Here is a 26,178-nt window from a genome sequence, read left to right as displayed (position 1 = left end):
CTAATTTGCTCATTTTGAAGTCTACTGGAATCCATAGGCTTATGGAAAGAGCAAGCCAGATAGGCACTTTGGAGCTAGGAAAAGTATATCTAAGAATGGACACCTTGTTGAGTAGCTAAACAAGAACCCAGAATTCTGTAAATGAAGAAAAAGGGCAGAGCCAGTAAGAGTGGCACACTCATGATTATAGATGAGTGGTGACTGTGGCCTTGAATTGCTTTGATCTGAATGTTTTTATTTAGTGACACTGGCAAGGGAGGGAGGGAGCCACTGTTAGTGAGAAGACCTTACCTCCTGCAGCTTCCAGGAGCCAGTCAAAGATAGACTTGATTATTATAAGGTATAAGGTTTAAGAGGAGCTCAGTGTAGTGAGGACCTCTGTGGCCATCTCAAAGGCATGGTAGTAGCATAGTAGCATCTTTCTGTTTAATGAGAGAAACTGGGTATATACACATGACCTACATCCTTAGCAATAATAGAGTTGATGACAATCTTTTGCCAATTTGTCATATCCACATAGCTGAACAGTATCAGCAAAATCATAAAATTAACTCTACATTAATATTTCCTTGAACCACTCTTTGCCAGATAGAGAATTTAGAAAATAAACATATATTAAATTAAATTGTAACATATTACTTGGTTTCTTAATAGTTAAGGATAAAGGAGTGTATGTTTAATGTTTCAGATTTTGGGACTTGTTTTTAGCTTGAGTTGCTTTATCTTGTTATAGTATAAGCGTCTCTACATGAAGAGAAGTATCTTTCTGTTCTCCCTTCTGTGATAATGCAGAATGTGTCTCTGCATCTGATACAATGTTGGGTGCACAGTAGGCATCATAAATACTGCTGGCTTAATAATACTTGCTGACTAATTCTTTGTATAAGGTGTACTTGCTTAAAGGTAGAGAGTTACTCATGTAAATTTTAAATATTACTTTTATATATAATATAAACTGTGGGATGACAAAATGTTTTTTCTTAGACATCATTTTTGTAAAGTGATATTATTGCATTCTGTACAGTTATAATATTCCTTATTTCTTTCAGGGGCACAGACAAGGTTTACATTTGAATTACCAAATCACAGATTGCGTTTTACCTCAAAAGTTTCTGCGACAGATATGTCAACTATCCCTCCTTCTGCAAGTCTTAACCTTCCACCTGTGACCATGTCAGGGAAATACATTATGGAAGAACATGATAGTTACTCAGATCAAGTGTGGAGTATAGATGAACTGCCTTCTAAACAAGGGTACTATTTACAAGGGAATTATCTACGTTGTGTGGCAGAAGTAAGTTTACTTTCAAATTACTTTTTGCAGTTTATAAGCTTTCAAGATTTAGATATGAAACTACATGATGGTCCAAACTTTGAAGGTTAAATGTTAAGTTATTTGTTCTTATGGAAGGCTAATCTACTGAATTTCAAGAGAAGAGATGTGTGTCTATCTCTGATTTGCCCCCTTCTTTGTCTTTTATTGAAACATGCTTTTTGAAACAATGTACTAATCATCTACAAATTTTCATCTTACATGTTAAATTTCAAGTTAATAAACCATAATAATTTTATGGTTTACTTTATAAAAAGAGAATTAAAGCTAACATTGAGAGCTTTACATATTTACTTCCTTAGTCCTTTAACTTTGAGGTAAACATACCTCTTTTTAAAGTGTGTCTATGTTGGGGGGGAACTGATTTTTTTAAAAGATTTATTTATTTTTATTTATATGAGGGAACTGATTTTTAATAAGGTTATATGGAATTAAAACAACTATTAGTCATGATCTAAAGGTTACATGGAAAGGTAAAATAAATTACCAGACTTATTTATTATTTAAGATAATGCTAAAAACTGGCACTTCTGACTGCCTCATTATTTTCACCTCTATGTATAACTGTCAAAAGCTTAAAAAGCATGATGCACCTGTTTAATTTGGTTTGGAAATACATAAGAAAGCTCTTTGAGTTTTTATAGAAATACTGTAATTGGAGGAGACACATTTAAGTTTGATATACCTTTTCCAGTTTGGGCTTTCTTTAGTACCTAAGAGTTCTAATTTTTTTTTAGTTTTTAATTTTGTATATGAGTGTGTGTGTGTGTGTCCCTGATGTGTGGTTGAAGGTGAGATGCCACAGTACGCATCGGGAAATCCGATGATGCCCTGTGGAGTTTGTTCTTTGCTTCTACTTTTACCTAGGTTTTTGTAGGGACAAAACTCAAGAATCTAGGTGTTCATGGTAAGCTTCTTTGCCCAGCAATCCACCTAGTCAGGTCAAGAGTTGAGATTTTTGTGTGTAAAAACAAAAACATCCAAAGTACACAAGCTTTTAAGAATCCTAAGATTAAATTAGGAGATTTATATTGCTTGTATGCTTTCCACATAGAAAAATAAATGGCCCAAACTAGTTGAGCAATGTTGTTAATAATGCTTTGATTTAAAGAAAGTAAATATAAAGCAATGTATGATATAATTCCATTATTAATGTCAGATACTAAAAAGGAAGAAATTATACCGAAAGGAAAGGAAAATAACAAATTAATTTCATAGCATTTAAAGTTGAACCTTATGTCAAAATTTGGTATTTTGCAATTGGCCTAAAATAGACACACTGGAACTCATTTTTGTCCTGTTTGTACTTTTCTGTGCAAGATAAAAGGAGGGACAACTCAGTAGCTAAGAACATGTGCTGATCTCCCAGAGGGAGTGAGCATGCACTCACTTGTAAGTAAATGCTGCTCTCAGCACCATATCAAGGCAGCTCACCACCAGCTCACAGGAATGAATGTTACACCTCTGATCTCAGCAGGCATCTGTACTCATACCACATACAGACAAGACACACCATTAAAAACAGTAAAGATACTTTTAAGTGCCTCCTTAAGCTCTTTGTGATTTTTCATCAAAGATTACAAATCTATTTGCTCTACTAATATTTGATCAAAATATGAACCATATCACAATGATAGAAGTATTTGCTTTAATCATAGAGTGCCTGAATCTGTGTTTTCTGTAATGGTCACTTAATTAGAAGCTGCTTTCTACTTCATCTGTTTATTGATTAATTCTTGTCAGAAACTAGTACCTTTGTACTAATCACAAGACACATGCTACATATAATTAGATTAGGTATGTGATTTGGTAATTCACTCTCACATAATCCTGAGACCTTCAGTGTGCTGTTTATTTTTAATCACTATATTTTTAGTATTTAATACAAATAGAAATGGCCGTTGGAACTGAATACTTGTAAGCCCATTTTCAGTGCATTGTTCTTATATAGTATGTAGATAATTATCTCCTTTTCCTAAAGTTTTGGATGATTGCCTTTACAGAAAAGCAGAGCTAACATACTCAGCAGTTCAATCTCACAGTCTGATTTTGTTTGGCAGGTTGGTTCCTTTGAACACAATCTCACAACAGATCTTCTAAACCACTTGGTGTTTGTACAGAAAGTGTTCATGAAGGAAGTGAATGAAGTAATACAGAAGGTGTCTGGTAAGGCTGTCTGGGGCTAGGAATGCAAGTTTCTATTTTTATTTGTCATGTGGGGTTTCATGATCTAATTTAAGACATAAGGGACACACAAATTGTATTGAAAACTATTGTGTGTGTGAGAGAGAGAGAGAGAGAGACAGACAGACAGACAGACAGACAGACAGAAAGACAGAAAGAGACAGAGAGACAGAGAAAGGCACGAGAGAGAAGATGCACATTCAGAAAGCAAAAGAGATTATCAGTAGTTTCTTTTATTTTCTTTATCTTATTCTCTTAAGCTGGGGTCTCTCATTGAAACTGGAGCTCACCTGTTGTTGTTTAAGACAGTAAGGTCCTTAATTTCAAGAAAGAAAACCTGTTGCTGTGGCGGATTGGAGGAGTGGGGCAGTTCTCTGTAAGAATAAAAGTCCACCCTTCCCTTACAAGGTGAAGTAGTTATAGGGCAGACAGGGAGGGAGGCAGGGAAGCAGGATGAAGTTTCCTTTTTGGCCAGAGATGGGCTTTTTCTAGGAGTGATCAAAGGAATGGTGAGTAGCAAATAAAAGAATGTAGGTGGTAGGTGGGCAGCTCTCACGGAAAGCTTTGAGGTGTGCAGAGCCCTATGTGCTAGGAATCTAGTTCGGATTCAAAGTGACCATGATTAACATTCTTGATTTTTGTTTCCATGGGCATGTCATTCATCTAATTATCTGCAGTCAAGATCAGCATTCCCATCAGAGTTTGGGGGCAGTTTCTAGTGTTGGCAACTTTGGAAGAGGACATTTTTAAGGGTTGAGTCCTTCCCCAGAGGCTTCCAAGCCTGCTAATAATACCTATCTGTCTAACTCTCTCTCCTTGTGAGTTGAGACCCTGAAATCATTTAGAAGATGGAAGTTGAATTAGTCTGCCTCCTTCCAACAAGCATTGGGAGATTAAAGAGGAAATAGAGAGAAATTAGAGAGATTCTTGATGACTATCAAGCATAGGAGAACAGTCAAAGGGACCCCAGGCTGGATCAGCTCAGGACTGTCTGAATATGGATCAACTGTAAACGAGTATAGACAAAGCTAAGACATGGTTGAATACATGGGTCTAGAGAAGAGCATTCCAACCAAGATTAGAGTAGGTGTAACAGGGTTACTACAGAGATCCGTCTGGAAAGCTGTTCACCAACGACATGGTAGTCTTTGGCATGTTTTTACTCTTATTTTGTATATCTTGTAAAGCAAAGGAGACATATGCAAAATTATCAAATATACAAAAAATATTTATGTGATTTTGAAAAACATAAGCATCCTTTAATGGATTAAGGAACTTAATTTTATTAAGCCCATTGTTTTATTATATTATTATCAATTGTTTTAACTATGGTTATATTTTTCTGCTGTGTGCTTAAGACTTTGCAGGTGGCCAGATTAATCACTTTATTCTTTCTTTGGGGGACATTTATGGTCTGGTCCTCACGGATTACTTGGGCTCAGGAGGACCTCTGGTCAGTTGTTCTGTCTATATGAGGATAAGCGAAAGGCCTTGCTGAACACACAGCTTTACCTGCAAACATGGAGGAAAATATCCCTCTGTATTTATCCTCCTCTTTGTAGAATGGATATTATAGTCTATATGGTAGGGTCTTTACAGCCTCTTAAAAAACAGGTGACTCACCACAGCTGCAATAAGAGTTGATTGTGGAAGGCAAAAGGCAAACTGCACCTTTTAATCCCTCTGCCCACATTAGTATAGGTCCCAGAGTATAATTATTGAACACCTAGCTAGCACCAGTTTAGTATTTTAACTGCTATGTAATAAAGTTTAGGCAAAAACTAAGCACTTCTAAATAAACCTTGATTATATGCACATTTTGTCCTTTTAAGTCAGTGCTTATATAACTAAGAACAGATAAATAAGACAGTAATTTGAGTAGAGGTATAATATCAATGTTTTGAACTTTGACCTTAGAAAGTTGTATTATATGCACATGTATATGCATGTATATGCTTCTGCGTGTCTTGTATAACTTAGAGCTTTCATGACTTAGGTTTTCCAGGAAGAATGACTACTCTAATCTTTTACATGAATACTGTAAGCCCAAACCTAGTCCTTCTATTTCCATAGCAAGCAGTCTTACCCATTGAGCCATCTCCGCAGTTTTGGATAAATCCTTATAACCATTCATCTTTCTTTGTTTTTCTCCTTTTTTATTAATTTTATAGGTTATCATGGAAAGTAATGGTCTCCATCCTTGTACTTTACATGCATGCTATTATACTTTGTTTTCATCTATTTCTCTACCTCACGAGTACCCTGTGGGACGTAAAACTATGCCAGGAAGTTTGGTAAGGCAGAGCAGGTTGAGACCCATAGACTCAGTGGGCACACACCTGAGGCTTAGGCGCCTCCCCGCTCCCTGCCTGACTCCTGACCTGGAACTCATGTCATGCTCTTCACAAAAGAAACATGTCCTATGATCACGTAGGCCCAGAGTTCTCCATGCTAATGAGGTACCTAAAGGCCCAGAGGGTTTAGCCAATAAGCTTTCCCTCCCAGACACCTCTCTCTTTAAAAGGTATTTAATCTCGGGTCTGAGAAGTACCCTGAGAAGTAGGCATGGCACAGTATACATCCATTTTCTACCATTAACAACCAATAAACTGTTTAGAACTATGCACTGTCTCTTTCATCAAGATCAACCATGGGGAGCCATGAAGAAGGCCTTTGCCTACAGAGCCACAGCTTAATTCTCCTGTAGACGGTCTCTGCGCTCCTAGCCACAGCTGCCACCAAACCTGCCTCCACCAAGCTAGGGACAATCCCTACTGGAACAGGCAGAGCTCCCCTTTCCCCCAGCCTGTCCTGGGCTAGATACTGTTCCCAGCCCATGGGCTTCCAACTCTGTTCTCAGCTCTCCCAAGATTCCCAGCTGTGCCTGAATGTCTAGGAGTCAGAACACCTCATAACCCTGGTCTCATCGCATGCCTAGGAAACCCCAAACCAGCCTTAGCTTTCCCACACCTCAGACTGTGCTGCTCTGGGTGGGCCCCCAGAGCTGTGTCTTGGTACTTCCCTACAACCAGGCCCCTGCTCCCGCAGTGGTGTGGAGTAAGCACAGCCCAACTCCCCGCCCCAGTTCTACCTCCCCAAGAGGTAGAGTGATGCAGACTGACTCTGCCCCACTCAGTGATCACTGCACACCTCAGGCAGACCTGCTCTCCAGTCATGTTTCTGACTTGCTGTCCTGTAGCATGCATTCCATTTCCCTCCCCTGCACTTAAAGAGTTCTTCTTTCTCTACCACAATTCCCCTTCTAGTGTATCTTGTATTCACGGAGAAGTTACCATTTATTTATCGTTTAACTGAGAATTCCAAATATTCTGTAAAGGAGACTCCTGTAATCCTTACTTGGTCACACATGCACTTTATTGGTCATACCTTAAGGTTACTCTATAGCAGTGGTTCTCAACCTTCCTAATGCTGCAATCCTTTAATATGGTTCCTGATGTTGTGGTGAGTCCCAATCATAAAATTATTTTCATTGTTATTTCATAGCTGTGTTTTTGCTACTGTTATGCATCATAAAGTGTCTCTTATGCAGGATATCTACTATACAATCTTTGCAAATGACTCAGTCATTCAACATCCTTCCACAATGGGGTCTCAACCTATAGGTTGAGAACCACAGCTCTAGCATCATTGAGAATATACTCTTGACTATAGTGGCATGTCAGAAACTAAGAACTTTACTGGCTTAAACATTTTTATTAGCAGTATTTTAAAAATACTTCTCAAAGTGTAAGTAACTATGCCACGTGATTTTTTTTTCTGTAGTACATGATATACTTTTATGTTTCTAAGTAGGAATTGCCTCTGTATGAATTATCTTTATAAACTGTGTTTCTATAGAAGAGATCTGATACAAAAACATTTAAGTAGTATTTATGAGATAAAAAATATGTGGCTCCAAGTTAGATGATGAAGTTACAAAGACACGTGGAAATAACAGTTATCAGGCTTAGCAAACTTACACCTTCGTTAGAGTGGTCATGTGCCTACACATGTGTGCGCTCATGTACGCACACACACACACACACACACACACACACAAGTATTAAAATTATTAAGAAGAAAGGACACACTTTGTGAATACATTATCATTGAGGACTTCATGGTATCACAATGACTTAAAGTAGGACTTGAATGCATTCTAGTTTTTGATCATAGAGCCATTACAAAAGACAGAGACAATATGGGGAAAAAAACCTCAAAAAGAGGAAGACGTTAATTTGCCATGATTGGCCTAAGAATTGCGGGAGCCTAAAGAAAGTTATGAGCACTTGCCATGGCTGGGGTGAGGACGGTGGTATAGTCATGAGTGGAGATGACAGGTGGATCATGAAATAGCACAGGTGCCCTTGACAGCTCAGAACAACACTGAGAACCATGAAGATGCTGCTCAATGTAATTTGGAACATAAGTATGGGGATAAGTAAAACTTATACCAGGAATGGGTATTTTTTTTATCATATCACATTAGAAAGACCAAGTTTTTATAACAGTACATCAAGGAAAAATTAATAAATTGAGAGCTAAGAATCAGAATAAGGACTGGAGAGATGCCTTAGTTGTTAAGAGCTCTCACTGCCCTTTCAGAGGTCCTGAGTTTAATTCCCAGCAACCACATAGTGGCTCACAACCATCTGTAATGATCCAGTGCCCTCTTCTGGTGTCTGGAGATGGCTATAGTCTGAAGATGAGCTGCAGTGTACTCATATACATGAAATATTTTTTTAGAAGAGGAATCAATGTGCTAATGTGTATAGACTAACTTGAGTATATAGCACATTGCATGCACTCATTCTCCCTGGTACTTGGGTCCACACACATATCTGCTTAGTTGAGAATGTAGCAAGTAAAAAAGAAAAGAATACGGATAGAGGGCCAGAGTTGCTTTAGAAAAGGTAATCCAGAGAATGGTAACATCAGGAGAACTGTGGCTTAGAATTCAAATGAAAAAAAAAAAAAGTAATGGTGATTTAACATTTTAGAAATTGCATTGAAATGTAATGTAAACACTCTCCATTGGAATGGATTAGCACGAGACTTCCAACTGTGGCAGCAGAAAAGGCCTTACTTGAAGGAAATTAAGCTATCTAAGAAATACTAGTAATTTATGTCACCTGAAACTTTGGTGGTACCTGGGTGATAAAGACAGGAAGAAAGACAGTGTAGTTGATAGCTGGCGGCAGAAAAGGTAATCACTAACTAAGATTGGTTAAGAAAGCTTGTTGTGGGTTTCAGATATGAGGTAGAAATTGGGACCTGATGATGAGCAGAAGAAGGGGAAGAGCAGTGCTGGAATTCTAGAGCAGAACTGGTGAGAGAGGGAAAGTGTGAGCGTGCAGGTAGGCACGTAGCCTACCAGGGCCGTGCAGTGTGTACAGGCTTGCAGGAGATGGATGTTCTGCTAGTACTCACAAGTCCTAAGGATTTGGGTTCCCATCTCATCATACATACTTTTGCTTTTCTCCCCCCTCTCTCAGACTAAAGATTGAATTGTCATTAAAAAAAATGTCTTACTGGAGCTTTTCTTTTTAATGAACAAAATATAGTCAGAAATTTTTCTGATAAGGAAACTGTTCTAGTCCTTCAGTATTTAACCTTTTCTAGGTGGGGAGCAGCCTATTCCTCTCTGGAATGAACATGATGGAACAACAGATGGAGACAAGCCGAAAATTCTCCTCTATTCCCTGAATTTACAGTTTAAGGTAAATTTCCCTAACATTGATGCTTTTAGGACCAACTTTCTAATTAATTAGTGTATATTTTATGTGGAAATTTTGCATGATACATAACTACAAAATAGTGATAATAAACCATTCTGCTTACTCAGAGAAAGCTTTAATGTCTGAATTTTCTATCAGAGCTTTTTTTTCTCCTTTTCTTTTTCATATTGACCCTGCCTGGCTTTGAGCCCAGGGCCTTACAAACTGACAGCAAGCCCACACTGAGCTACATCCTCAGGCCTCAGCTGTTTAAGGGCAGGCACCAGGCTTCCTGCCTTTCCTTCCGGTTTCCTTCTTTCCTTCCTTCTTTCCTTTCCCTTTCCCTTTCCCTTTCCCTTTCTCTCTTTCTCTCTCTCTCTCTCTCTCTCTCTCTCTCTCTGTCTCTCTCTCTGTCTCTCTCTCTGTCTCTCCCCCCCCCTCTCTCTAAGACAGAATCTCAACTATGCAGTCCTAACCGGCTTGCTGGAACTCACTGTATAAACTAGGCTAGTCTTGAACTCAGAGATCCTCTGCCTCTCCAGTGCTGTGGTTAAAGACATGCATACCACCATGCCCGAACTACTGCTACAATAATAATGTAGTGACAATGATAATAATAACAACAACAGCATTATTATTATTATTATTAGCCTGTATTTTGAAGCCCTCTGTATCTTTCTATACCAGACTATTGAGATCAGCTCTACCTTCTGAAAGCTGTACTATATTACATAATTTAAACGGTTTGTGTGGCTATGTTCCAGTGAACACTTGATAGTTCTAATCGCTTCTTATAATTTACTCTACAAGAATATTTTGAACATTTATTCAATTAATAACAGTATTTGTGGGAGGCAGTGGTTGAATGGCTGGCCCACATGTACAGTTATCTGAATGAAGCAAAGCGATGGATTCTTCCTCAGCGCCTAAGGTGGGAGAGCAGGGCGTGCCAAGGAGAAAAAGAAAAAGCTGTAAAACTTTAAGTCTTAATTATCTGTAAAAATGTAGAAATGCTAACATACAATGTCTTAGCTGTAGCATCCCACTATAACTGACTTAGAGAATGTGTCCTTAGACATCTTACGAATGCATTAAACATGACTTGTTACCATACTTCAAAAACTGCATTTCAGGGAGTCTGTATTGTTTACTTTCTTATTTTCCTCATAACATGTTATCTGCTAGGGTATCCAAGTAACAGCTACCACACCTTCAATGAGAGCTGTGAGATTTGAAACTGGACTGATTGAATTGGAACTTTCAAACCGACTTCAAACCAAAGCTTCACCAGGAAGCAGCAGCTATCTGAAATTATTTGGTAAATGCCAAGTGGACTTAAATCTGGCGTTAGGGCAAATTGTCAAACATCAGGTTTGTACAGAATATAATGGTATTGGCACAATTGTCTGTAAATTAATTTATGTGTTATAATTTTAGAAATATTTTAAGTTCTTAAAATTTGCATTGTAAATTCTGATGAAAACTTACTTAGGCCTTTACAATTTTACTTTGCCATTCCTCGCCAGTTTTGACTATATACTTTTATTACGAGTTTGTGCAAGAGCAATCTCATGAGACTGTCCAGAATCTGTATAAACATTTGCTTGTAATGTTTTGGTTTCTTAAGCATTATTTTTATTTCTTGTGCTTTTATTAGTATGTAAATGTTAAGTTTATACATTCCCTATAGAATGTTTGAAATTTTTATATGTAATAAATATTAAATATGTAAAGTTTTAAGAAAATGACAGCAATTAGTGTAGTTCCTTAATCAAGTTTTACTATTTATCATAGATACTTTTTGTTGTTTTAATTTAATTTTATTAAATATGTCTTTTTAATGTCCTATCTAATTTTGATTTGAAGAGTCATTTTTTAATTGCCAGTTATAGTTTTAAAAAAATCAGTGGCTACATTACCTATTTAAAATTCTTATTAGAATTAGAAAAACTAATTTTTTCAAATGGAAAGATATTTTGAGAGAAATCTTATTTATTTCAAACACTTAGCATATCACTCTGCTGGGTACCTGTGCTTGATAACTTTAACACAGAGCTAGATCCCCGATTCAAGTTTAACTTTTACATGGTTCTTCATACTTTATATTAATTTTAAGTATTTATGTTACAAAATATAAAGGATCTGTCATTTAATGGCTGAATTTTGGAAGTATACTAGAGGTCTTTTGGAGAACAATAGTATATAATATTTAGATTATGTGGTAAAATTTTCCATTGTTTGATTTTGTTAAGTTTTGAATTTTGTTTTAGGTTTATGAAGAAGCTGGTTCTGATTTTCATCAAGTTGCCTATTTTAAAACTAGAATTGGACTAAGGAATGCCCTTCGAGAGGAAATCAGTGGTTCTTCAGATAGGGAAGCTGTGCTTATTACTCTGAATAGACCAATTGTTTATGCACAGCCTGTGGCCTTTGATAGAGGTAAGTTCATATCAGCCATTACTGTCTACATCTGGTAGGCATACTCAGGATATGTATGTATGTATGTGCATATATATGTGTGTGTATATATATAATGTGTGTGTGTGTGTGTGTGTATGTAAGTATTCATATCGTAGCTTTCCAGTGCAGACGCCGCCTAAATGCCTCCTAAATCTGAAATGTGAGCAGAGCACCTAAAACAAGGCTTGCTAACTACAGCTTTTTATTTTATTTTTATTTTCTATATTCTTTGTTTACATTCCAAATGATTTCCCCTTTCCCAGATCCCCCCTCCCCATATGTCCCATAAACCTTCTTCTCTCCACCCATTCTCCAATCGCCTCTCTCCTTTTTCTCTGTCCTTATCTTCCCCCCCAATGCTAGATCAATCCTTTCCAGGATCAGGACCCTCTCCATACTTCTTCATGGGAGTCATTTGTTATGCGATTTGTGCCTTGGGTATTCAGAGTTTCTGGGCTGATTAGTATCCACTTATCAGAGATTGCATTCCATGTGTATTCTTTTGTGATTGGGTTACCTCACTTAGGATGATATTTTCCAGATCAAACCATTTGCCTAAAAATTTTGTGAATTCATTGTTTCTACTTGCTGAGTAGTATTCCATTATATAAATATACCACATTTTCTGTATCCATTCCTCCTTGAGGGGACATCTGGGTACTTTCTAGCTTCTGGCTATTTTAAATAAGGCTGCTATGAACATAATGGAGCATATGTCTTTATTGCATGCTGGGGAATCCTTTGGGTATATGCCCAGGAGAGGTATAGCAGGGTCCTCCGGAAGTCTCATGTCCAGTTTTCTGAGGAACCACCAGACTGATTTCCAAAGTGGTTGTACCCACAGTCCCACCAGCAGTGGAGGAGTGTTCCTCTTTCTCAACATCCTTGCCAACACCTGCTGTCTCCTGAGTTTTTGACCTTAGCCATTCTGACTGATTTGCTTGAGTTGATTTTATAACCAGCCACTTTGCTGAAGTTGTTTATCAGCTGTAGGTGTTCTCTGGTGGAGGTTTTTGGGTCACTTAAGTAGACTATCATGTCATCTGCAAATAGTGATAATTTGACTTCTTCCTTTCCAATTTGTATCCCCTTGACCTCGGTATGTTGTATAATTGCTCTAGCTAGAACTTCAAGTACTATATTGAAAAGATATGGAGAAAAAGGACAGCTTTGTCTAGTCCCTGATTTTAATGGGATTGCTTCAAGTTTCTCTCCATTTAGTTTGATATTGGCTACCGGTTTCCTGTATATTGCTTTAACTGTGTTTAGGTATTGGCCTTGAATTCCTGTTCTTTCCAAGACTTTTAGCATGAAAGGATGCTGAATTTTGAGATGATCATATCGTTTTTTTCTTTGAGTTTGTTTATGTATTGGATTGCATTGATGGATTTCCTTATATTGAACCATCCCTGCATCCCTGGGATGAAGCCTACTTGATCATGGTGGATGATCGTTTTGATGTGTTCTAGGATTTGGTTGGCAAGAATTTTATTAAGTATTTTTGCATCAATATTCATAAGGGAAATTGGCCTGAAGTTCTCTTTCTTTGTTGAATCTTTGTGGTTTTAGTATCAGCGTAATTGTGGCTTCATAGAACGAGTTGGGTAGAGTTCCTTCTGTTTCTATTTTGTGGAATAGTTTGAAAAGTATTGGTGTTAGGTCTTCTATGAAGGTCTGATAGAATTCTTCACTGAAGCCATCTGGTCCCGTGCTTTTTTTGGTTGGGAGACTTTCTATAAACCTTTTTATTTCTTCAGGTGTTATGGGACTGTTTAGATGATCTATTTGATCCTGATTTAGTTTTGGTGTCTGATATCTGTCTAGGAAACTGTCCATTTCCTCCAGATTCTCCAGTTGTGTTGAGTATAGGCTTTTGTAGTAGGATCTAATGATTTTTTGAATTTCCTCAGTTTCTGTTGTTATATCTTTCTTTTCATTTCTAAGTTTGTTAATCTGTATACTATCTCTGTGCCCTTTGGTTAGTCTGGCTAAGGGTTTATCTATCTTGTTGATTTTCTCAAAGAACCAGCTCCTGGTTTTGTTGGTTCTTTGTATGGTTCTCTTTGTTTCTACTTGATTGATTTCAGCCCTGAGTTTGATGATTTCCTGCCTTCTACTCCTCCTGGGTGAAATAGCTTCTTTTTGTTCCAGGGCTTTCACGTGTGTTGTTAAGCTATTAGTGTATGCTCTCTCCATTTTCTTTTTGGAAATGAAAATTCAGGGCTATGAATTTTCCTCTTAGCACTTCTTTCATTGTGTCCTATAGATTTGGGTATATTATGTCTTCATTTTCATTGAATCTGTAGATTGCCTTTGGCAAGATGGCCATTTTAACTATATTAATCCTGCCGATACACAAGCATGGCAGATTTTTCCATTTTCTGAGGTCTTCTTTGATTTCCTTCTTCAGAGACCTGAAGTTCTTGTCATATAGATTTTTCACTTGTTTGGTTAGAATCACACCAAGTTACTTTATATTGTTTGTGGCTATTATGAAGGGTGTCATTTCCCTAACTTCTTTCTCAGCCTGCTTATCCTTTGAGTATAGGAAGGCAACTGATTTGCTTGAGTTGATTTTATAACCAGCCACTTTGCTAAAGACAAGGCTGTCCCCTCTCTCCATATCTTTTCAATATAGTACTTGAAGTTCTAGCTAGAGCAATTAGACAACATAAGGAGGTCAAGGGGATAGAAATTGGAAAGGAAGAAGTCAAATTATCACTATTTGCAGATGACATGATAGTCTACTTAAGTGACCGGAAAACCTCCACCAGAGAACTCCTACAGCTCCTTCACTTTCTTGTTTGTGTTTTCCTGTAATTCTTTAAGAGATTTTTGTGTTTCCTCTTTCATGACCTCAGCCTGTTTACCAAAGTTCTCCTTGTGTTTCCTCCTTATTGGCTTTTGTATTCTCTTGAATTTCTTTCAATGATTTTGTGTTTCCCTTGTAAGGGCTTCTAACTTTTGATCTATTTTCTCCTGAATTTCTTTAAGTATGTCCTTCATGTGTTCCTGTACCGGCATCATGACCAGTGACTTTAAATTTAAATCTTGTTTTTCTGGTGTGATGGGGTATCTAGGACATGCTGTTAATGGAAAATTGGGTTCAGATGCTGCCATATTGCCTTGATTTCTGTTAGTGACGTTCCTACGTTTGCCTTTTGCCATCTAGTTCTCACTGGTGTTAGTTGGTCTTGTTGTCAATGCTGGACTCACCAGTGCAAGCTGCCTCTTCCCAATTGGCCTCCAGTGCACAGCTTACCTCCTGTACTGCCTGGAGACAGGGTGCTGTGGCCCAGGCTGTTCCAGAACCAGAGGCAGAGACCTGAAGGCTCCCGCCAGAGGCCTCAGGACTGGATCCTCTGCTCTTCAGGGCCCGACTCACCAGAGCACACTGACTCCTCCCAGCCGGCCTCCTGGATGCACAGCTGGTCTCTTGCAGAGCCTGAAGATGTGGTGTTTAACTACAGCTTTTAAAGTCATTTCATATTTTACAATTATTTTGCTTTTGACATAAATAGGTTTATTTTATTCCAAATTTCAATCTTAAATGCTAAGATTTTGGTTGAATTATATACCCATTTGTATTTTCAACATACATTGATTCATTTATTCTGAAATTATTTATTATGTGCTGGCTAAAAGTGGGATACAATGGATAACAGGATCAAGTTTCTAGCCCTCCAGTAATGTAGTCTGCTGAAAAAATTCATATTCAACTTAGAATGTAGAGTTCACCAAGGAGATAATGCACATGAGATCAAGTGTTACTCTCTTTCTTATCCTAGGGCTAGAACAGTCCTAGCATACAGTACTACATATGAACCTTAGCTAACTTAGAGAATGAGTGTTTGTGAGCACAGTAGTCTAATAGAAGATAGCAGCAGCTTTAAGATTAAAAAGAAGGCTGATGGGATGGACAAATTAATGTTTAAATTATTTTTCAGAGGCAATAAGGGAATACTTCTGAATCTGTGTAAAATTTCAGTTCTCAGTTGTCTTAGATCCACTGTTAACTGCTTTCCTTTTGGCAGTGCTACCATAGCTGCTTTCCCTGAGCCCTTTGCTCATGAAGCACATCTCCCATTTCACCAGCCTTTCCTTATCTCTCACCAGGTCTTAAAACACTCACCTGGTGTGTGGCACCGTTCTTGATTTTTCTCTCCTAGTGGCTCTCCACTTTACCTTCTTACACTTCCATGCTGTCTTGAGATGAAGATTTTTCCTTTGCGTGTTTTTCTTACTAACAAACTCAAATGACGTTGACCATTCCAAGTCACAACTTTTAAGATATGTGCCTAGCATTGTGTCTGTTCTTAGAAATGTTTCAGAGCAGTAAGTACATATTAGTTGATTTTCTCTTGATATGATAAAATACTGTGAACCATGGTATCTTGTAGATACAGAGTTCATTTGGGCTTAGAGGCCCAATAGGATAGTCCATGATGGCTGTAGAGGCATGACAGTAGGTAGCCACAGCAAAAGCTAAGAGATTATATCTTATCCACACTGAGGAAAGCCCAGAGTGAACTCTAATGGGGTAATGCTGTGAACGCTCTATCCACCCTCAGTTGCCTATTTTCTCCAGTAAGGCTTGCTTCTACAGTTCTCATAACTTCCCCAAATAGTAACCTCAACTGGGAAACAAGTGTTTAAATGCCTGATCCTGTGACATTTCTCAGCCAAACCAACATAAAAGGTAAATTGTACAGTTAAGGTCAAGGCTCATGTTTATTTGCATGTGTTATTATAACCAAGACCAAATGTATAATAGGAATTCTACAATATTGAATGCATAAATGTACCTTGGTTTTCTTTCTGTTGTCATCAGACGCTTGCTTTTTGTTTCTTTTTTTTTTTTTTCATGAAAAGTATTAACTATGTCACTTTAGTTTCATTATAATTTTAGCCAAAATTTTCTGGTAGTAATTTTTATTAGAAATTATTATTAATGATCAGAATTTTATAATAGTTTGGATTTACTAACTGTAATAAATCACTTGCATCATTGACTTTAGTTTTCTTTCTGCCTGTTCTTAATTTGCAAAAGCTGTCCTGTTTTGGCTGAATTACAAGGCTGCCTATGACAACTGGAATGAACAGCGAATGGCTTTACATAAGGATATTCATATGGCTACAAAGGAAGTGGTGGACATGCTCCCTGGTATCCAACAAACATCCGCCCAGGCCTTTGGGACTCTCTTCCTCCAGCTAACTGTGAATGATCTAGGAATTTGCCTCCCTATAACAAATACTGCACAGGTACAGAAATATCAAGACATAGGACACTTTATTCCAGAATTGAAAGCTAGATATTGCTACTCACCATTTCTGTGAATATAGATTATAACCATTTTAAGTAGAGCTGGTTATAACTTGAGCAAGGAAGAACTCCCTAATTCTTACTTTTGCAAATAAGCTTTAGAATCTTCTTATTGCTTTTTTTTTTTTAAGTAAGGACTCTTAGGATTGATCTTTGTATAAGTGGAAACAGGAATATTTCAAAATGACTTTAATACCCCCATCTAAATATGGTTGGCAGTTTCAATTTGCTTACAAAATAGAGTATGAATATTAAATAATGATTTAAAAAACTTGCAAGTTATCTATGTTCTTAGATTAAAAAACAAGATGCTATCTTCATAATTTAGGGCTAGTTTTCAGAAATGTGTTGGTACTTGAACTTGTGGTTAAGTAAGAAAATGCTATCTGCACTTGTCAGACCAAGAAGAAATTGCTCTAAGAATTACATGCAGAGATTGGTCTTATTGCTACACTCTTCCTTCATTGTCACCTTTGATAGTTTAAATGTCATGGCAGAGATACTAACACTCAATGGAATAAACTTCTGTTGGGGATTTTGTTTGGTAGAACAGTGCTAAGAAAAACTTGGAATTCAAGATGTACTGGTTGTGTCTAAAGAGTTGAGATGTGGCAACTGTTTTAATGACATGATAAGAGGGTTCAGGAAAGTCACACATAAAAGAACTGGCTACCATAGCCCACTATACAGGGGCTAGAGGAACACTGATATTAGCCCTTACATATTAAAAAGGAAAAACTACACGAGGAAAATATATTTAATTTGAGTATTGTTTAAAACCTATTTTGCTAAGTTGCTTTATATTGAAGATTTCTAGACTTAACCCTTTCTAGATTTTTATTATGAATATAAAGATTTCTAAATTTTAGAAGTCGTCTGGTCTGGAGAAATGATGCAGCAGTCAAGCGCACTTGTTGCCCTTCTCGAGAACCTGGATTTAATTTCCAACACCCACATGGAGGCTCAGAACCATCTGAACCACTCTTCAGTGGATCTGAAGCCTTCTTCTGATATCTGTGGGCACCAGACAAACATGTGGTACACATATGTATAGGCAGGCAAAAGATTCATACACAGAAAATAAATTTTTTTAAAAACATTTTAATTCCCCTTTTGCCTCATTTCCCTGTGATTTTTTTTTAGTCTAACCACACTGGAGACCTGGACACTGGCTCTGCTCTAGTGCTGACCATTGAAAGTACTCTTATCACTGCATGCTCCTCAGAGTCTCTGGTTAGCAAAGGCCATTTCAAGAACTTTTGTATCCGTTTTGCTGATGGCTTTGAGACATCGTGGGATGACTGGAAGCCAGAAATCCGTGGAGATCTAGTAATGAATGCTTGTGAGTCTGATTTATTTTCTATATGAGGCTGGTAATTGTACAAAAAACAAAAAACAAAAGTTGAAATGTCTCTGTTGAAAATTGAAGGATGTTCAGATAATAGGAATGCTTTAGAAATGAAATAAGGGCTTCTTATAGTTAAAGGTAGCAAAATACACTCGTAAAAAACTGTAACTTCAGCCTTCTGGTAAGGCAGAGAAACTTCTACACATTTGAAACTTTGTTCACTACCTGGTTTTTCCTGTAGTTGAATGACCAGATAAACCACCCTTGTTCCATAGATCTGTAAGAGAGTAGTAATTGTAAAACTCAACTTACTAAACATAGAATATATTGTAAATCTATTAGACTAGAATTTCAGCTTTAATTATAGCTGACACAGAAATAACCCAACTACACAGCCCAAGTTTCTAGGATTTGAAAAAATCATTGTGAATTGCTCTAATTCCACTATTCATTTGCATGGTGATTTAAAAGGAGAAAGGTTTTTAATATCTTTAGGTATCGCAGCAGAGATACTACAAAATCATTTCTTTATAATAAAGTAGTGAACATACATATAGACCTTAAAGATGGTGAACTGAAATCTTGAGGCAATCCTATCATACAAATACTCTTTAGAAGGTGGTTTGCCATCATTTATTTAATTTTCTCCTTCTGAATGATCACTATAACTTAGTATTTTTCCAAATTAAAGGCAAACATTAGTTTAAACATGATTTGTTTTGAGTGTGACATCTTTCTTATCCATGCACTAATTAAAATAAACTATGGATAGAAAGGAAACAGATCATTTTCCTAGTAATTAGGAAAAAATACCTCATAGAGAATATAAGAAATAGGCCTAGGGCTTAGAGTTAAAAACTAATTATTAAAAATAAATACATTATTTAATACCTTGATGTATATTCTTTTAGCAATAAAGAATCTTGCCATTCTGATCTCTGATATTCAGAATAACCAGATTTAGACTTTGCAGAAAATTTACTTTTGCAGCTCACTGTTATTTCTGTGGAAGGGAATCAGAGGAAGAGTAAAAAGAGTTTTATTACTATGTTATATTAATTCAAAATGATAAAATGGACAAATTGATTTAATAATTTGTAGTGTCTGATGGGAGAGATACTAGTATATAATTTTTATATCTGGGGGGTAGAAAAAGAGATGATGTCAAATTTTAAAGAGTTTTCATTGTAGTATTCTTGAATTTGAAAGGTTATTAATGTAGGCTTTGTTCTGACTGATAACCTTGACTAAAAGGTTACCAGAACCTATCTTAATCAGAAGCCACATCTTGCATTGTTGTTTTAATTTAGAATTGACAATCAGTTAGACATTCATACTTTATGGTTGAAAATACATTTTCTAACAGTATTTTGTTGTATTTTTAAGAGCATAATAGGGCTGGGGATGTAGCTCAGTTAGTAGAGTACTTGCCTAATTCAGGAACCCTGATTTAGATCTCCAGTAACACATAAAATTGACATGGTAGGCATGTCTGGAATCCCAGCCTTCCACACAGAGAGGCAAAGGGACCTGGAGTTCAAGGTTGTTCTACTAATCATCAGCTATGTAGCAAATATGAAGCCAGCCTGAACTGCAACATGAGGCACTAAGGACCCTTCTTAAAAAGGAAGAAAGGAACTGATCTTTACTCATGAAAGACAGTGTGCCTACATTGGGAATGTTTTTCTTTCTAGGAAATTTTCAAGGAAAGACAAACTTACTAAGGAAGTTCTTAGAAAAAGAAAGTCACTCCAACCTTAAGTGGCATGTGAATACTGATTTAGAATTCACATAAAGTTGTAAAAGGACATTTCACTTAGGACTAATCAAATTTAGATTGATATTTAATTTCCGTTAAGGCTTACTGAAAGTAACCTTAATTCTTTCTTTACAAGTTCTTTTGTTTAGAGATTATTTATTTCAAAGATAGCCTATTCTTCATAGGTACCAAGTTAAAGCCAGGTGTTTCTAGACTTAGATCCAAGATTGTGAGGTTGACATCACAGCTATCAGCCGTTTTCCACCAAAAAATATTCCTTGGCAAAAAGATGACAAACGTGACAGATTATTGTGAACTAATAAGGCAGTTCATTTGCTCTTGTTTTCTTGTTGATAGAGGGTTTCTCTGTGTAACAGCCTAGACTGACCTGGAACTTGTGTCATAGATCAGGCTCACATAGAACTCTCAGAGAGCCACCCAAATGTGGTAGTTCTTAATTATCATTTTATTTTTCATTGCCTTCCCTCCTCAAAATATTCATACATGGGGCTAGCCAGTAAAGACACTTGCCATTATGCTGATGAGGTGAGTTAATCCCCAGGACCTACAGGGAAAAGGAGAGAAACTAACTCCTGCTCTTCACTCGTGTCATGACACTTGCACAAGGTATATGCACATGCTCGCTCATACATACATACATACATACATGCATACATACATATATACATACATACAAAATTAGGAAAATGTTCTCTCCAGGGTTTGTCTTGTCTGTAATCCTAGTACTTGAAATAACCTGAGACTGGATTGTGATTTTATGACCAAGCCAAGCTACATAGCAAGAGTCTGTCATCTAAAAATAGAACCAGCAACAACTGTGTGTGTGTGTGTTGTATATACACAGAGTCACAAAAATTGTCATAGAATCCTAGAAATGCCCAGATAGTGTGACTAATAATTACATGCTACAAGTCAAGCCAAAACTGAGTAAGTTATTAAAATTGTAAAATAAAACACTTTGTATAACAGGACTGCTTAGTCCAAAGTTTGCTCTTTTGTGGGGAGCAGTTAAAATCCAGAAGAGCTAGAAATCCTGCTTACATTTATGTAATTGTCTTTGGGAGAAAATATGTGATGCATGTTTAATCACAAGCATATTTTTATTGACAACTATTATTGGGTTCATTCTTGTGCAGGTGTAGTTCCAGATGGTACCTATGAGGTTTGTTCAAGGACTACAGGACAAGCTGCAGCTGGTAGGTTCACTGTTTACTTTGAAAATAAGATGGGAAGTCTCAAATGGTACATTTAGGAGTTGATTGTCAATATTTGTAAATATTTTTGAGTAAGAAATCAAATGGTGATTCCATCAAAGGAATACTTCAAGGCAGTAAAGCATAGAAAACAGCTGGGTGGTAACTGGAAGTGTGGTGGTTTCTCAACCAAGAAACTGGACAGCAGTATCCAGTATTAATTTCTTCTACAATAAACGTTAACAGATGCACTAACAGTAGACATTTCCTTAAAGGCTCATTGGATGTGGAGAGCCATAGAAGTTGATTACAACCAGTTTTCTTTTCTTGCTGGTCCTTGACACTCTTCCAGGCATAGCCTCAGTATTCATTCTGAGTAAGAGATCTCAAGAGACACCTGCCATTCCCAGCATACAGTTCGTAAGTGCTTATACTCCTATTCCTAGGACCTTGAAAAAATGCCACTTCTTTATTTAAACAGAAAGTAGTAGTGCTGGAACCTGGACACTGAATGTGTTGTGGAAAATGTGTGGAATTGATGTCCACATGGACCCTAACATTGGCAAAAGGCTTAATGCTCTGGGCAACACCCTTACAACACTGACAGGAGAGGAAGACATAGATGACATTGCTGACCTCAATTCAGTGAACATAGCTGACCTGTCAGATGAAGATGAAGTCGATACTATGTCTCCTACAATCCATACTGTAAGTGTATTCACTGCCAGGAATTCTTTCAAAACTGGATTTTCCTGAGCTAGATAACTGGTTAACTCAGAGTTATTTTGTGTGTTGTGGTTGCTGTTGTAGAGGAAGGGAGGAAGGTGGTGATTTCTAGGTCTGCATTTTACAGTGCTGATGTGTGTTTCATAAAATAATACCTTTATGAAATGTGCCTTAACCTCAGTGTAACATAGTAACACTGAAAGTGAGATAAGATCAATCTATAAACACAGAAAGTAAATCAGTGGGTTTTGAGTCTGGGGCTGAGTGTGAGGTTTGAGAGCAGGGAAAGAAAGGCCTGCTGTAATGAGAGGAGCTTTTCTGGCTAGTGCTAAGAGTGTGGTAGAGACTGCTTAGCTCTGGCCATCCTAAAGCCACTGAGTTGTACATTCTAAATGGATGGGTCTTATGATCTGTAGTCATATCTTAGGGAAAGATTTTACAAATAAGTCTTTCAAAAAGCAAAGTGTTTATACTGTAATATATACATTTAAAATGTCTTTTTCCAACTATACTGCTAATTCTGTTGTATCAAGTTATTTAGTAGCAACAAAGAAAGTGACTTTCAGGTTTCATTCTGGTTTTGATTTGTAAAGAGATTTTAAATACATTTATCTGTTGTATCATTAAATAGCTTTGTCCTGAAAAGTAATTTTAAATTAATAACACTGTTCATTATTTAGAGTTCAGATGGAAGTGCAGTAAGTGGAGATGGCCACAAACTCACCTTTGGGCAGCGACTTGTAAATCACCTACTAGGCCTGGCACCGCCAAATCAGCGCTATTCTGTTCCTGCAGAATATCTGTGTGATTCAGGGACGCGGGGCTCCCCTCGATCTAGCCAGTCCCATTTGAAAGCGTGCAGAGCACACTCATGGGGACACGTAGGTAGCAACTCAGTAGATACCTTGTAAAATGAGGGCTTGAATCAGTGGAGAATTGCAATCATCTTACCTGCTATAGATGGCTTTGATTCTTGCATGCTCTCTTTGATCTGAGGCATTAATTTTTGTAGTATAGATGGTCTGTATGAACTGAAAGTGATATTAACATATATACTTTGATTTTTTTGTTTTGTTTTGTTTTTTTTGTTTTTGTTTTTTAGGAAGCCATAGATTATCGAAGACAAGGAACATCTTCTAGTCAGCCAGGAGAACTGAGAGGAAGAAAGATTATGAAGCGTTTAGTGGACATCAGAGAACTAAATGAACAGGCCAAAGTAATAGATGATCTTAAGTATGTCATTGTTTTTTACTTACTATAGCATTCTCTAGTAATAGAATAATAGGATGCTAAAGATAGAGGAAAACTTATAGTTTATCAGTGAAGTCATCAGTGCTCCAAGAAGTTCAGTATTTTTTCTGAGATTATAAGTAATAAAGGCTAAAATCCTAATTTTCTGTCTTTACAACTCATTTCTGCACTGAATGGCCAAGGAGCTCCATGTGCGTGTTCATGCCTGACTGATTCATGTGTAGAGTTGATTGTGTGTCAGTTTGCTAACCTTGTTGACAGATTGAAACTGGTTTTGAGGAGTTAAGAATCAGCATTTATGAATGGCTGTTCTGGTGTGACATGTCATCTCACGATAAACCTCACAATGTAGTTGTGAAGTTAAATAGCATGTTCAAAATGGACTCTTAAGAAAACTGGCTCAGAGTAAAGAACTGAGATTTGCACTTACATAAGTGTGAATTCAAAGTGAGTGTGTGTGTGTGTGTGTGTGTGTGTGTTTTAAGTCTTGACAGTGAATATTGACAGTTTGGGGTTTTTTTTAGGGAAAAAAAAGTAGGGATAAGGCAGTAAGCATCAGTAACTTTTGTTAAAAATCTCTTGCCAGCAGTTTTGTAATTTTACTAAGTGCATCCTAGTCAAGGGTGCACAGTCTCCTTGCTACATTTTGAGGCTTTCATTTTCTCAAAGTGGCCATGCTTCATCTGTCTAGTCTTCAGATGCTTAGACCTGTGGGGTTTCTGTTGTTATTTCTTCAATCAGGATTTCCCAAAATACAGGGCTTTTGAAATATAAAGGGTATGACCTTTAATGTTTCTCTGTAAATCATCATGTAATGATTCGTATTTTCCATTAATTTGAGTTTTATCCTCAGGGAGAAAAATGACGATGCAAAATATGTCTTCCAAAATCATCATACGTTTTTCTGTAGAGTGAATGTTTGCTTTTCATGAGATTGCTTGTACCTGAAGATATATCAGTAGGTAGAGAGTGCAACGGTATTTGCCTAGATGTTAGTGTGTCCTTTGAAATGTACCAAGGCTGAGCATTACGTGTACGGGAGTTGGGCTATCTAGATATGGTCCTCGGCTTTCCTGGGACACGAGAGGGCTGAAAGAAGCAGTGCGAAGCCACTGTACATTCTTGCTTCTTTACAGTAGCCCCCTATTATGGTGGGGTTTTTCTTTGTTTTGTTTCATTTAGAAAATTGGGTGCAAGTGAAGGAACCATAAATCAGGAAATTCAGCGTTACCAGCAGTTGGAGTCTGTGGCTGTGAATGACATCCGAAGAGATGTTCGTAAAAAGTTACGGAGGTCCAGTATGCGAGTAAGTACATGCTTAGGAATTTCAGAAGACTATTTTTAAATGCTTACTTTTTGAAACCTAGCTGATATTTATGTTCCTGTTCATGTTGGTGATGATATCACACTTTTAACCACCTATAAATCTCTACAGCAACCCTATGAAGGAGCCTTTTTTTCCATTTTAAAAATGACAAAGCTGATACATAGAGAGGACAGGTAGTTTGTCCAGGTTTATCTAGCCACTAATGCTGATGGAGTCAAATTTCAAATCAAGTGATGGAGCCCTGTATTTAGGCCTGAGTTCCTGTGGTTTCCTGCCATCCATGTATTTCAAATTTCACATTCTCTTTGTTCATTGCAAGGATTTGGAAGAGCAAATTGGCTTTTATATATTAATTTTATATCCTGTAATTATGATATAGTTGTTTATAAGTTCCAAGTAGGAAATTCTGTATTTTCTACATAGAGCATTGTGTCACATCCATAAGCAGAGGCAGCTTTATTTCTTCCTTCCTGATTTGTATTCCTTTCAGGGCAGTGTTGAAAAGAAATGGTGAGAGGGAATATGTTAGCTGACTCCTTTACATGATAAAATACCTGAGATAATCAGCGTATAAGAAGAAAAGGTTTATTTTGGTTCCCGGTTCCAGTCTGTCACCCTGTTGCTTTGTGTTCATAGTGGTAGACTGCCTCATGAAGGGGTGTAGCAGAGACCCGCTCACTTCATGGGAGCCAGGAAGCAGTGAAAGAGGAAGAGAGAGGAGCTTGGGGAGCACACACAGCCACAGAAGGATCTCAGTACCCATGGCATGTTCACAGTTACCTAACTTTGCAACTGTGATTCACTCCTAAGTTTCAATTGCCTCCTAGTTGTTCTATTATGGGCTGGGAACAGAGCCTCTCAGCATGTGACTTTGGGGGATATTCTAGATTCAAGGGGGACTCCTATGCCTTGTTTCTGTTCTTAATGGGTAAGTTTGGAGTTTTTGATCACTTAGTATGTTAGCTCTACAGTTTTTTGTAAATTTTTTCTTTACCCAATTCAAATCACCCCCCTCAGAGCTGGGAGATGGCTTGGTGATAAGTGAACTTGCTACCCAAGCAAGAACACCCAAGTTCAGGTTCCTGGCACCCACTTAAAATGCCCTTGTGGTGTTGTGCTCCTGAACTTACCCAAGCACTGGGCAGGTGGAGACTTGCTAGCCAGTCAGTCACCTAGGTGGTGAGTGCCTGGTTCTCTGAGGGACCCAGTCTCAGGAAGTTAGAAGACACTTGGCATTGACTTATGGACACACACACACACACACACACATAAAGAAAGTTCCTCTCAATCTTAGATTACTTTGTTTTTAATGTAAGGGGATATCAGGTTTAATCAAATACCTTTTCTGTATCTATTAATATAATCACATTACTTTTCTTGTTTAACTTGAATTTTGAGTGTTGAATCACCCTTGAATACCCAGAATAATTCTACTTAGTTGTAGTGTAATTATTTGGATTTGGTTTGCTGATTTTATATCTGTTTTTAAAAGATACCAGTTTATAATTTTTTCTTTCTATCAAAGTCCTTTTAGAT

The 26,178-nt window shown here is 37.3% G+C and overlaps 1 protein-coding gene across 9 annotated transcripts in view; it reads left to right on the top strand.

The window, feature by feature from the left end:
* Positions 1–26,178, top strand: part of Bltp1 (bridge-like lipid transfer protein family member 1) — a 204,637-nt gene that overhangs the window by 137,406 nt on the left and 41,053 nt on the right. For 8 of the 9 annotated variants that reach the window (XM_052180612.1, XM_052180617.1, XM_052180611.1 and 5 more), the window contains 11 exons: positions 1,050–1,294; positions 3,394–3,499; positions 9,140–9,237; positions 10,420–10,605; positions 11,505–11,673; positions 16,745–16,956; positions 18,161–18,359; positions 21,282–21,341; positions 21,820–22,046; positions 23,167–23,297; positions 24,498–24,621. In XM_052180612.1, coding sequence (XP_052036572.1) covers positions 1,050–1,294; positions 3,394–3,499; positions 9,140–9,237; positions 10,420–10,605; positions 11,505–11,673; positions 16,745–16,956; positions 18,161–18,359; positions 21,282–21,341; positions 21,820–22,046; positions 23,167–23,297; positions 24,498–24,621 — 1,757 coding nt within the window. Of the gene's footprint in view, positions 1–1,049; positions 1,295–3,393; positions 3,500–9,139; positions 9,238–10,419; positions 10,606–11,504; positions 11,674–16,744; positions 16,957–18,160; positions 18,360–21,281; positions 21,342–21,819; positions 22,047–22,744; positions 22,946–23,166; positions 23,298–24,497; positions 24,622–26,178 lie in introns of all 9 variants that reach the window. The other variant, XM_052180619.1, reaches the window with a different exon arrangement.

The sequence above is a fragment of the Apodemus sylvaticus genome, chromosome 4 (assembly GCF_947179515.1).
Source record: "Apodemus sylvaticus chromosome 4, mApoSyl1.1, whole genome shotgun sequence".
In the NCBI taxonomy this organism is placed as follows: Eukaryota; Metazoa; Chordata; class Mammalia; order Rodentia; family Muridae; genus Apodemus; species Apodemus sylvaticus.
This window is presented reverse-complemented; position numbering and strand designations above follow the sequence as displayed.